This window comes from Thunnus thynnus, chromosome 19 (assembly GCF_963924715.1).
Source record: "Thunnus thynnus chromosome 19, fThuThy2.1, whole genome shotgun sequence".
In the NCBI taxonomy this organism is placed as follows: Eukaryota; Metazoa; Chordata; class Actinopteri; order Scombriformes; family Scombridae; genus Thunnus; species Thunnus thynnus.
In genome coordinates, this window is record NC_089535.1 from 16189762 (window position 1) to 16202105 (window position 12344).

The window sequence follows — 12344 nt, forward strand, 5'->3', positions numbered from 1 at the left end:
GAAGCTGGAACCAGAGAAAATTAAAATGTGCTGCTTGAGAAATGACTAACAATTAATCAATTTTAAGAACTGTTGCTGATTATTTTTCTATCAATTGACTAAGCAATAAAGGTAAGACAATTGATCTGCGGGAAAATTCATGTTACAGCACCACTGAGACAGGCTGAGAGGTAAGAACACAGTTAAGGAGCTTTTTGAATGAAGTAGATTAAAATAAGAGATTAAACAAATTAGTTGGTTGGAAATTACTTGGAATTTGGCAGGCACAGTAAGAAACTGTAAAACACTGATGCCTCTGCTACAGGAGATTAAAATAATGAACACTACTAAGACAATATTTGGACTGATGGAGAAAGTTAAGCCCCTCAAATCCAGCAAAGTCTGTAGACAAAATCATGTCTGAGATGTTATATTTCAAAAGCCAAAAGCAGCAGCAGCATCCAACATTTCAGTGAGCTTTTTAAAAATGAATAATTTCTTGAAATGTAAAATGAGACTTATGCCAACAAATAAAGATGGGGACTAATACAATTCTGACATTTACAAAAATCTGTGTAAATAGCTCACTGACAGACCAGTCTCAACTGACTAATATTTCACAGTTAGAGCCAACTTGGCTTTTAACTGAAACAGCGCAGCAGGCCATCTTTATCTTCTCATAAAAGCAAAATGCCTGTTTCAGAGAGAATAAAGCATGTATCATACAGGATAAAGTTAATATCATAAAAGCAATGTACACAGTGACGGGTAAAGTTTTTTGTTTTTTTTTTAAAAAAGGATTAAGAGTCATACAAGGCAGTCAAATCATCAAAGTCCGGATTTAAATAAATGAACTATAGAAATATAAAAGTCCTAATCCCCAGCATGAAGTGAATATATCTGCTTTAGCACAGCCTCCCATCACACATACAATCAAACTGCGCCATTTTGATTTCTTTTGAAGGGGACCTATTATGCTTTTCCTTATTTTCAGTCATATATATAATGTTACAATGTCAGATGTTCATATTAAACATGGCCAGAGTGTCAAATAATGAGGTAAACATATGTAAAAGTAATCCCTGTGAACAAAAAGTACCGGCTTCAGACTGCTCTGAACACTCAGTTTCCAACATTTTTTTCTACTTTCAGCCCAAGCCGACGTCGGCTCATGACAGATTTCTTCATATGGTCATCTACTCCACGCACAGCGCTCAAGTTCACTGCTCCGCTCCACTAACGTTATGGTGTTTTTCCCTTGTTTTGGGAGTAGTCACGCCGAGCTATGACTCGAATCGAGATGGCACGCTGTCAGTGTTTTTCCATTACACAACACAGCAAAGTAAAATAAGTTGTTTACTCGTCTGAGGTGTACTGGTCGTCTGCAGCTCTTGATCAGACATCGTCATCACTGTGGCTGTTTCTTCTTGTATTATTCCTTGCTGAATTATTTCTAATTGATCTGCTGAACAAAGAGCTCCAAATATCTCCATATACTGTTGTGTTGATTGGTTTTTAGCGGTTTACTAAGCTCTGCTAATTTGGTGTGGATTATGTTTAATTCTCCACAATAAAAGCCTCCCATTATTTACTCATTTAAAAGCTTTTAATTTGACGCAGTAAAGCAGGAAATGTTGGATTTGCATCAGTGGCAACTTAACACGACTCTGATACATGCTGCCCCAGGAATCTGGAAAGCTGGCCAATCAGAACAGAGTGGGCTCATCAGAAGGGGGGCCTTATAGAGACAGGAGCTAAAACTGCCTGTTAGAGACAGAGGCGGAACTGAGGGGCTGCATAAAGGGCCAGTGTAAGATAAATAAGTAGGTTTTTGAACTGTGAATCATGCAAAGCTACTAGTGGAGTCCCAAAATAAAAACATAAAGCTGGAAATGAGCATAATAGGTCATCTTTAATTCCAAATGTATTTTCTCTGCTTATCAATATCTATTGATTAGTTGTCTTTGTTCCTTTCCTTTGTTCTTTTTTATTTAATTTAAGGTCTAGTTTTTTGAGTGTGTTTTCATAGGCCTATTATTATATAACAATAGCTCATAACAGATGTTATGTAATAGAAGCAAATAGGTACATTATTGTAAAATGTAGGTTATTTAAATATGTTTTTTCAGTCAATCAAATAATCAAATATTTTCTGATACATATAGGCTACCCTAACTTACAGTTAAGTTGTTGACTACAAATTTACATAATGTATACATAAAATCTGAATTCAGACAATTTACTGTACACAAAATTATCCCAAACAGTGTCTCTTGCACCCTTAAAAGCTGAATACACTGTATCAAAATATCCTTATCATTGTTTATCCTGTACATGAAAAAAGGGCACTAAAACCATTGTGTTCATTTTCTTTGATCAACCTCCTTGTGCTTGAGTTTCCAGCTTCAGTTTGTCAGATGTAATGGGGAGAGCCAACACTCACCCCAAACTGTGTTCTATTCTGTAAATAAACAGTATAGAGTCAAGATCAAATCAGAACCCCAAAAACTGTACTTAATGTAATTTATTTATTTCTGCTTCTTTGACTAATATAAATAAAAAGAGAAATGTATTACACAGAGAAATGTATGTTTATTATTAATAATATGGTCATTTTTGATGTTGCTGGGCTAATGTATTGATATTGATTGATTGATACTATATAGCCTAATTCCTCATAATAAAATTTCCACGTTGTATTTTTTCCAGTGTTATCGACAGTTTATTCAGTTTGGACAAGGCTTGAACAGATGGACTTCACCTTATATAGCCTCCTTTCTGCTTGGACCACCTCTACACTGTAATCTGATTTACTGTCCATGGCCAGCCCACAATGCACTGACAGCAGCCCTCATTGGCCACCTGTTGCCATGAGGACTCCACAGCCCTGTTAGCAGCTTTAGCATGCTGCTGAAAGCCAGCACAGTGTCAGAAATCCCTGTACTTCAGACTTAACCGTCCAGATGGAGAACAACTTGACCGCATGTCATCTCAATCCTCTCCCGGCACAGGACTAAATCTGGAGGACGGTAAGACCTGTTTGTAACTCATCATAGAGTTCCCATGCTAGCATGTTATGAACCAAACATATAAAAACACAAATGGCATGTAAATAATAAACTAACTAGTCATGATTAGTTACACACATTATGTCTAATGTTAAGAGGAAGGGATAATTACTCCATAATTACCATTACTGAACATTTCTGTGTCACTTCAATTGCATTACCCAACTCAATTAACAATATAGTTTTAAAATAGTTTTTGCTGGCATTGCACCTTTAGTTCATGGTTAACACCAGTAGGGACAGTTGAATTCTTAAAGATCCCCCCAGACATGTTCTAAGATGTAGGTACATAAAATACTTTACTTTGAATTATAATTTGTGTTGAGTAAGGTTTTCCCACACACACACACAAAAATCAATTACCTAAATTACCAATGACCTAATTACCTAAAAATCCTTAAAATTACTTACTCGCTCTCCCTCATTACAAATTCCAAAATCTATGAATATGCAATTATTTTTTATTTCAAAAGTTTAACTGCTGAACAGTAGATGTCACTTACTTCACCTTAAAGTCCATTCTCAGTGTATGTGCACTCAAGACAAGACTCAATTTTCCATACAACACTTGTGTAAGTCGAATACTGGATCATGATTGGCTCCAAAATTGTTGTGATGTCACAAATCTTGCTCACAGGTACACCCCTTAAACTCAGATTTAATATATTTACTAGGGCTGTAGTCTGCTGGTCAATTAGTTGGTCGATATGCTCTCGTCCAACTAAATTCTCATTGGTCGAATAATCTCCGTGTTATTTTCATAAGGAGAAAAGTCCTACATCAACAGCTTTCCAGGAGTAATCCATTATTTCGTGCGGCGGGAGGGACAGACTAACAAATTACCTGTGAAAACAGGGGTGTATTTAAAACACCCCCGTTGTTTTCACAACTTTGAACTCACCAAACCTAATGGACACTGCTGGGTCTAACTGTACTCAACATTTATGGAGCGTACTGAACGTTTACTGAATCTGTGTTTCTCCATAATGATAACAACGAGAACCCCCGCCAGGCCAAAAAAATATATTTTTTAATATTTGATTGGAAATCGATAGCGTTTGGGAGTCTCTGTGCAGCGCTGTCCCAGTACGTGAGTCAACCTCTGCTGTTGCCTGGGAAACTACTGGTAGCGTGGCTCCGTTAAGGAATATATTTGCGTAGCGAGTGGGAAAGAGCGAGGGGCAGAGGAGTGACAGTGGATGCAAGCGGAGCAGAGGAAAAGGTTAGTAGTAAGTTGTCAGTCTGGCAGTAAATGTACAGTACAGACTACAGTGTGTCAGTTAATAAACGCTAAAAAGTCACGTCTGTTGTTTCCCCAAATGCTGGAAAAGTAAAGGGGGTTAGCTCCAAAGTTAGCAACAATGGGTTAGCCTAACCTGAAGACACAAAACAGAGAAATACAGAAAAGAGAAATGTGTGGCTGCCGAATTTACTGTGTACTCTATCCCGTTATGTCGCGCGCAACTAATCAATTAGTTGAAGATTATGTACGATTTTTGTCGACCAAAATTTTCTTTGGTTGACTACAGCCCTAATATTTACAATATTTCATATTACTAACTACACATCTATACAAGATGCAACTAACTATTATACTACTACTGTATCGTGGGAAGCTGTGGATATCTCACGAATGAAGTCTTCATCATTTTCTCAATGCATTCGACTTAGTGACAGTTGTTCTACTTTTTCAACAATAAGACAATAGCTGTCAATTTACAATTGTGAGCTGCAGTCATTGCATCATTGTTGTAAAGCTAGAATAAGTGTTTTGCATGCTGTCAAGAAAAAGTCAGTGAATGTATAGAGGAAATCATGTCATTCTGAACACTTGATATGGGGAAGAATTTTAGGGTAACTACCTCTCAGGCCAGCCCAGGATACCAGAATATATCAGTAATGCTTATGTCACTATACCAATAATAATAATATGTGGAAAATGTGCAAAAATGTGATGTTGCTCAGAAGGTTATTTAAAGTCCATCACAATGTAAGACAGGTTTCCTGAAAGGAAACACTTGGATTATAAAGTTTGTACCTTTTATGACTGATCATGATATTTTCTGCTGTCTTTGTCAGACACAGACAATGAGTTCCCCTTGATGTACATTTCAGCGACGGCTTCAGACACTGATGCTTCAAACGGACCAGAAGACTTGACCTAAATCTGAGGGTTTCAGCACTGAGGGTGTGCAGTTACACTGCTCTCTGTGTCTCTTCTGCTGTTAGCATGACTTGGTTTACGTTCCCCGTTGACAACCTGCTATGCAGGTGTCTTGGCATCTCCATCACCGTGTGGCTGACTCTTCTGTTTGTCTTCATAATTGTGCCAGCTGTACTTGGTGTCTCTTTTGGGATCCGCAGACTCTACATGATGACGCTTCTCAGGATCTTTGAGGTGAGCTTGGCGTCTATATAATGCACAATATTATTTGGCGGGTACAAAAGAAAAGTCTTACAAATTCATATGTTATTGTACCAGGAGTTTGGTGAACTGAAGTTTGTTCTGATTATTCATTATACAACTTTTTGGAGTCTAGACCTTACCTCAAAATAGCTAATAAAATTGCTCATAAAAATACGTTAAATTTAGAATAAATGTTGACAATACTGAACAGTGATAAACAGAGATTATGCACCATGAAAGTGTTAAAATATTCACTGTCTGCCAGATGGAGAGCAGAGCGAACATTAGTGCTGGGGCCCCACAATGCATCACATCAGTGGTAGTAACACATGCCTCCCCTGACACAGTGGGGACCCTAAAGTCCTCTGAGAGAGTATTTCTTCCCAAAACATGCTGGTTTGATTTAACTAGGCTCCTTTGCCTCTACAACATTACTCATAGGTTTCTGTCACTTAAGGCAGTCATAGGCCAGGGATGGAAAATCGAGCTACACTGTACTATGGTTGCAGGACTTTGGCTCTCATCCCATCTTCTTGGAGTAGGCACCATTAATGGCCTTGTGTTCTGTACATATTCCCACTATTCTCTCCGCATCCATTTATCCTGCATGTATAGTGTGTGGATAGAAGAGGTTGACCACACATGCCCTGGTTCTCAGAAATCCTACCATTGCTGGATGGGACCTCAGGGAGCTCCGAGCTCAGAGGGACTGTTAGAAGCACAGGACATATTGCTGCATCCCTTTCCTCAGAGACACAGGCTTTGGGACAGCCCTTGGGAGGAACAAGGTCTTAGCCATGGGACTACCATCTGAGGTGATGTAGACTCTCCCGAGAGCTCAGACTCATGGGATGAAGTCCATCTACTGGCATAGGTGGTTGGAGTTTTTAGATTCAAAACTCTAAACAAAAAAACATCAAAAACTGCCTTCTATACTCAGGATAATGGTGGTTATGATTAAAGCTTAACTAATAAGGAGATACCTGTTGTTTCAGGATGTTTGCAAAATGCTTTCCCAATTTCTTAAGAGTTCTTCGACAGTTGTACACAGCTATTGTAAGTCAATTGTCCCACCCCGCAGTTTGGAGTTGGTTTTCAAGGCTCTGGAGAAGGCCCTGTTTGAGCTGCTGGAGCTGATCAATCGTCTGGTCAAGAAGACTGTATTTCTCTTGGCTTCTGTTAGGAGGTTGGGAGGAGCTGCAGGATCTCTTGATCCATCATGAACTTGCATTGTGAAGGTTCCTGTGTAAAGGTATAAGGGTGGCCTTTCGGTCAAATTTGACATATCTTCCAAAGATCCTTTGTGGATTTTCTCTCTGCTTTGTCCAGTCAGTGCTGTGAGACTGTACATTGAATGTGAGTCCAGTATAAAGCAGACCAGCTATAAATTGGTTTCAACACAGAAACTTTGAAAGTCCAGATTTTCCCACTGGATTGTGGATGTTATAGCAAGCCAATATGGTGCTGCTGTTCCACTGCCTTCAGGTGTGGTTAAATTCTGTGATAAGGCAGCATCATGGCCACTTTCTACTGACATACAGTATGTCACACTGCTACTTCGCGTGTCCCATCCACATGGTTATACCATGTTAATTTAACTGTAGGTACCTCCTTTAGGAATTAGGTGGGAACAGGCTGCTACTGTCCACTGGGGACTGGTTCAGTGACCTCTGTATGAATCAGACTCAGCATCTTGCAAAGCTGGCAAGCCCATGGTAGAGTCATCTTAGTTTCATGCAGTAGTTTTGGGAGTACTTGCTGGTCTAGGAGCATGTGTGTATTGTGTACAGTTAGTAGTAGCTGGATTTCCATGGGCCCCTCTGAAACACACAATGGTGTTTTCTGCGGAGAACATACCAGTTGATGCTTCTCAAAATGATCTGTCTCCGGTTTATGGTGGCAAAGAGGCCTAATTTATCACTCTTGTGACCTAAAGTTGTGATTTATGCTCAAAAAAGTCAGACAAAGGGTAGGGTTCAAAGCAGAAATTGGACCAGAAAAGAGTTTGTTTCTGCAATTTCTGTGCATTGTTTTCTCAGCTGCAAGCTTCTGAAGAAAACACATGTTCTTTCAACCTTCTCTACTGCAGAGCTGTGGTCTCCAGGGATCTTGCTGCTTAATTTCATCACTTTGATCGTTTCACAGTGTGCTGTGGCCATATTCTCTTGGAATCTCTTACCATTAATGCATTTTGAAGGACTGTAGTGCTTAATTACTGCTTATCCAACTCCATAGCTGCTAGTCAGCTGTAGTATATCAAATTAAGGCTTTAGTTCCTACTCTTACAAAGAAAATTGCTGCTGCTTAATTCATTGTAATGTTTTTTTCTCCCAAATTAGTGGGCAACCTTACGAATGGAGATGGGAGCAAAAGAAAAGAATCAGCATCTCTATAAACCATATAGCAATGGTAAATGATTACTGTATAATTTAACTGTTAATATGTCTCAGTGATGAATACTTACATGTTGATCATTTTCACCATTAACTCAAATGTCTTTCTTCTCCGTGCTCCCCCCTGTAGGTATCATAGCCAAAGATCCTGCATCATCTTTGCAGCAGGAGATCCAGGAGCTTCGGGGTTCTGCCAACTGTCTGCGCTCTGAGCCGGAGTTTGAGATGGCTGATATCTTCTATTTCTGCCGAAGAGGCGTGGAGAGCATAGTGGATGATGAGGTGACCAAGCGCTTTTCAGCCCAGGAGCTGGAGAGCTGGAACTTATTGACTCGAAGCAACTACAACTTCCGTCATATAAGTCTGAGACTCACTGTCCTGTGGGGTCTGGGAATCCTCATTCGCTATGGCGTCCTGCTGCCTCTGAGGTCAGAGCTGTGCTCAGCATCTGTAAGATTCATCTCATCGTACAAAAGCAGTAAAAGGGTGAACTACTGTTTCAGTCTTACGATATGTTCTCCTTTTTTCAGGGTTACTTTGGCAGCCACTGGCATTAGTCTGCTCCTAGTATTGACTACTTTGGTGGGATTTTTACCAAATAGAGAGTAAGTTTCCCCCAATTCCTATAACAGTTCAAGCATGTATGTGAATTTAAGTCTATAACAAGGGCAGAAGGATGACTTGACTTGATTTAATTACGTGTAGACTGCACTACTCATATTTTAGCCAATCAGGTTTATAATATTTTTTCTGACAGATTGTTTTGCTGCTCTAAAAAATGAAATGGTTGTTTGATAGATCTTGGACTATGTGTCAGCCGTTAGAGACCTGGAGTAATTTTTGTGGCATCATGCTGTTTGTCTTCAGGTTAAGGTCCTACCTGAGTGAGAAGATTCATCTGATGTGTTACCGCATCTGTGTTAGAGCTCTCACAGCAATCATCACCTATCATAACAGGTACATAATATTTAATATTCGTCAACAAAATCAGCCTCCTAAGAGACGGAAATTAAAAGTGTTAAAAGTGTAAAAGTTTACAGCTTTTTGTAAATGTCTGATAGCCTGTCAGAAAGTTGTGTGTCTGTGTCTGAAACAAACAGTTTTTTCAATTGCAGTGAGAACAAACCAAAAAATGGCGGTATCTGTGTGGCAAATCATACAACGCCCATTGACATCATCATCTTGGCCAATGATGGGTGCTACTCTATGGTTTGTTTATCTCTGTCTATGTTTCTGTGAGTGTGTGTGTTCAGTTTTCATAAGAATGAATGATTAGGAAAAATTGCTTTACTTGCTTTTTCTATTGCAGTCTGCAGAGGTGTTGTTTTCCTACTGAACTTAAGTTGAACTTGTCTCTCAGGTTGGCCAAATTCATGGAGGGTTGATGGGAATGGTCCAAAGAGCCATGGTCAAATCCTCTCCTCATATCTGGTTTCAAAGATCAGAAGTGAAAGACAGACACCTAGTGGCCAAAAGGTAACACTGCATCATCTCAGTGTTGGTATCTCTCCAAGCTCCTGTTATATTATGGTCAGTGCCACTGCTGAGCAACCAGTGACCTTCAAGCATGTTTATGTACTGATGGTAACCAGTGAGCTTCACAGAGGACATTTCTGATACATACAGTAAAGGGATTATTTCAATGTATCATATCAGAAAGAGGTCCTGCCATTCACTCCTGTTAAATGAAAAAAATATAGCCAATATAAAGGTTAGCTGTGATTGACATATTTTGTTGTGACATATTTTACCTATCACATAATGAATTGTACCATACAATACGTACATAGTATACAGTATTTTGCACACAAACAACTAAATTTGTCTACATGGCGGCAAAAGCCTCTCAACAAATAATACACCAGTCACAGAGAAACAAAAGCAAGCAAAAAGTGCCTCAAAAACCTCTAAATTCTGCTTGTAATTTCTACACATTTACTTTACTGACATTACTACAATCACTCCTATTTTAACACATACACCACAGTTACACTGATACACCTACACTGATATAACCTACACAGAACCTTTCAGCATCATTAGCATAACACTCACCTGCACTTGTACTTAACCTCTTAACAAAATGGCGCGACTCTGCCTTGTTAACGAGCGACCGGAAGTGAAACTGGTTTGAATATAGCATCTCTATTTACCATTAACTCGCGACTGACTGGCTTATACTCAGAAACAATCTTTTAAACACATTTTCATATGTTATCTCATGCAAAGGTCTGTAACTTTCACTGACAAAATTGTAGAAAACCGAAATTCACGGAGGTAACTGTTCTCAATGGCGGCAACAAAACTACGTTCCAAATACATTTCTAAACCAGGTCACAACTTCACAGAACGATTTGCAATACATTTACATTAGCTAGTAAACAGAGCTAATCATAGAAAAGCAAGTTTTAACATACCTGTGAATTAGTAAGGGAGAGAGCCAAAGTTAGCGTCTTGATCTAGCCGATGCTCATTTAATATTGAGCTGCGCATGAGCAGAGCAGGTGAGTGACCTCCCTCAGGTATCCACAGTGGCATTAGAGTTAGTATTGACCTGATGTCAAAACTCCATAAACACAGTTAGATTAGTTCAAATAATTAACAAAAAATTAGGGGGTGTCTGTTTACATAAAAAACATGTGGCATTTCCAACTATTAACACTATGAAACAATGAACCTGACAGAGAACATATGTCTAACATAAAAACTTGTTTGTAAACTGGTATCAACCTTGGTGGCCTTGTGTTTAAAGGGATTTTAATAAGGCAGTATACCATATTCCATGTAATTTATTAGCACTGTATTGATATTTCAACTTGGCATGCACCGTAGAGTATGAGTGAAAGTGTATAATGATTTGTATTTGGTTGTTGCAATAATAACAACAGTTCACTTTAGGTTTTAGCTGCAACCGTAATGTACTTTAACTCTAGAATGGAAAAATCTTCTGTTTTTAAATTTTTTTTATCAATTCTGCTTTCAGGCTTGGCGATCATGTTGCTGACAAAACCAAACAGCCTATTCTTATCTTCCCTGAGGGTGTGTATGATGATATAATGCTTTAAAACATGTAGAGCTTGTAAAGTTTGGTGTTTAGTGTTGCTAAGAGCATCACTCTGTGTCATCTACAGGAACTTGCATCAACAACACATCAGTGATGATGTTCAAAAAGGGCAGCTTCGAAATCGGCTGCACCGTCTATCCAGTTGCCATTAAGGTAGGAGCTTTTTTTTGTCTTTTTCCTCCTTTTTTCTCATTTTGCTCTTACCTGTGCATGATATGATCTTATTTCTATCTTGCAATCTTGTAGTATGATCCTCGCTTTGGGGATGCTTTCTGGAACAGCAGTAAGTTTGGTATGGTGAACTATCTGCTGAGGATGATGAGCAGCTGGGCAATCGTCTGCAGCGTTTGGTATCTGCCACCTATGAACAGAGAGGTGAAACCCTACAAAATATTTTGTGTCCCAGTATATAGTTTGGTGTAACCTACTGGCTAAATATCTGGTTATGTAGAAGAAAATTTCCCATATTTTATTGGTCTGTTCTTTTTTATTGTCTTCTTGTAGGAAGGGGAGGATGCAGTGCAGTTTGCCAATCGAGTGAAAGCAGCCATTGCTGCACAAGGAGGATTAGTGGATCTCATTTGGTGAGTCATTGTTGTATTTAATTGTTATGATATACATCAGTAAAATTATATGTGTCTATGGTTATTAGAAAGAGAGGTTGCCACTGGCATAAACTGCAGCTGCTGATTCACAAACTATAACGTTATTAACTTTAGCTCCAATGGAAATTGTGCAGTATTACACGTATTATAGAGCTAATTTGAGGGGGCAATCTTGGTGCTTCCCTTCAGCGTTTGTGGAGGAGGTAACTAATAGCACTGTGTTCAGTCTGTGTGTGATACTCTTTTCTTTTGTGTGCTCTCAGGGACGGAGGGCTGAAACGAGCAAAGGTAAAAGATGCTTTCAAGGAAGAGCAGCAGAAACTTTACAGCAAAGTCCTTGTAGGCGATCAGGACCAGGAGGACCAAAGTGACAACAAAGTTTTAGAGGATGAAAATCCAGAGGAGGACAAAAGCTGCCAAGATTCAAGAAATGAAATGAGGACACAGTGAATGTATCACAATTTATAAGCAAACACTTAATATCTTATATAATGTCATTTATTAGTGACTCTGTGAAGTTCCACACATACAGTAGGAACTTAAATTCATTATTACTGCTGCTGTATTTTTTTTTTTACCAGGCTCCAAGCCAAAGAACATTTTCTGTTATGTTTTGATATTTAAGTTTTTGTCAGTTCATATCTGTATTTAATTATCTTTGAATGTTGTGAAATTGGGAGAATGGTTACATTCACCAGAGGGTCAAACAGAGCAGTAAAAGAACCAAAACCTCATATCGCCCCATGAGTTTGATGCATATCTGATTAAAACATTCTCATATGAAAATGCCTGTTGACCGAAATGGCTGTTTTATAAAATCATGTGTTA

At 38.8% G+C, this 12344-nt stretch overlaps 1 protein-coding gene and 2 long non-coding RNA genes across 4 annotated transcripts in view; 1 reads left to right on the forward strand and 2 right to left on the reverse strand.

The window, feature by feature from the left end:
• LOC137171266 (uncharacterized) overlaps positions 1-8007 on the reverse strand; it is an 11630-nt gene extending 3623 nt beyond the window's left edge. Inside the window, exon 1 of the long non-coding RNA XR_010924740.1 lies at positions 7919-8007. This is a non-coding gene — a long non-coding RNA (uncharacterized lncRNA). The remainder of the gene's footprint in view (positions 1-7918) is intronic.
• On the forward strand, positions 2000-12260 carry gpat4 (glycerol-3-phosphate acyltransferase 4). The gene is made up of 11 exons (XM_067575176.1): positions 2000-5445; positions 7794-7863; positions 7978-8452; positions 8715-8804; positions 8963-9056; positions 9208-9323; positions 10831-10886; positions 10979-11064; positions 11158-11286; positions 11416-11495; positions 11780-12260. Exons 1-11 carry the CDS (start codon positions 5278-5280, stop codon positions 11964-11966), a joined length of 1551 nt encoding a protein of 516 aa, XP_067431277.1. The 5' UTR covers positions 2000-5277; the 3' UTR covers positions 11967-12260.
• On the reverse strand, positions 8005-10853 carry LOC137171265 (uncharacterized). 2 transcript variants are annotated; one of them, XR_010924739.1, is made up of 5 exons: positions 10265-10853; positions 9139-9275; positions 8728-8792; positions 8222-8308; positions 8005-8092 (listed from the first exon to the last, which is right to left on the reverse strand). It is a non-coding gene; the product is annotated as an uncharacterized lncRNA (long non-coding RNA). The 2 variants fall into 2 exon arrangements; XR_010924738.1 differs by having other exon boundaries at positions 9143-9275; positions 10265-10512.
• Positions 12261-12344: the final 84 nt, after the last annotated feature.

Bases quoted from the DNA above. Each gene is read 5' to 3' on its own strand.
- gpat4 (XM_067575176.1), top strand. From the start codon at position 5,278: ATGACTTGGTTTACGTTCCCCGTTGACAACCTGCTATGCAGGTGTCTT. The intron at 7,864-7,977 runs GTAAATGATTAC...TCCCCCCTGTAG, and splicing joins CTATAAACCATATAGCAATG to GTATCATAGCCAAAGATCCT. The intron at 10,887-10,978 runs GTGTGTATGATG...TGTCATCTACAG, and splicing joins TATTCTTATCTTCCCTGAGG to GAACTTGCATCAACAACACA.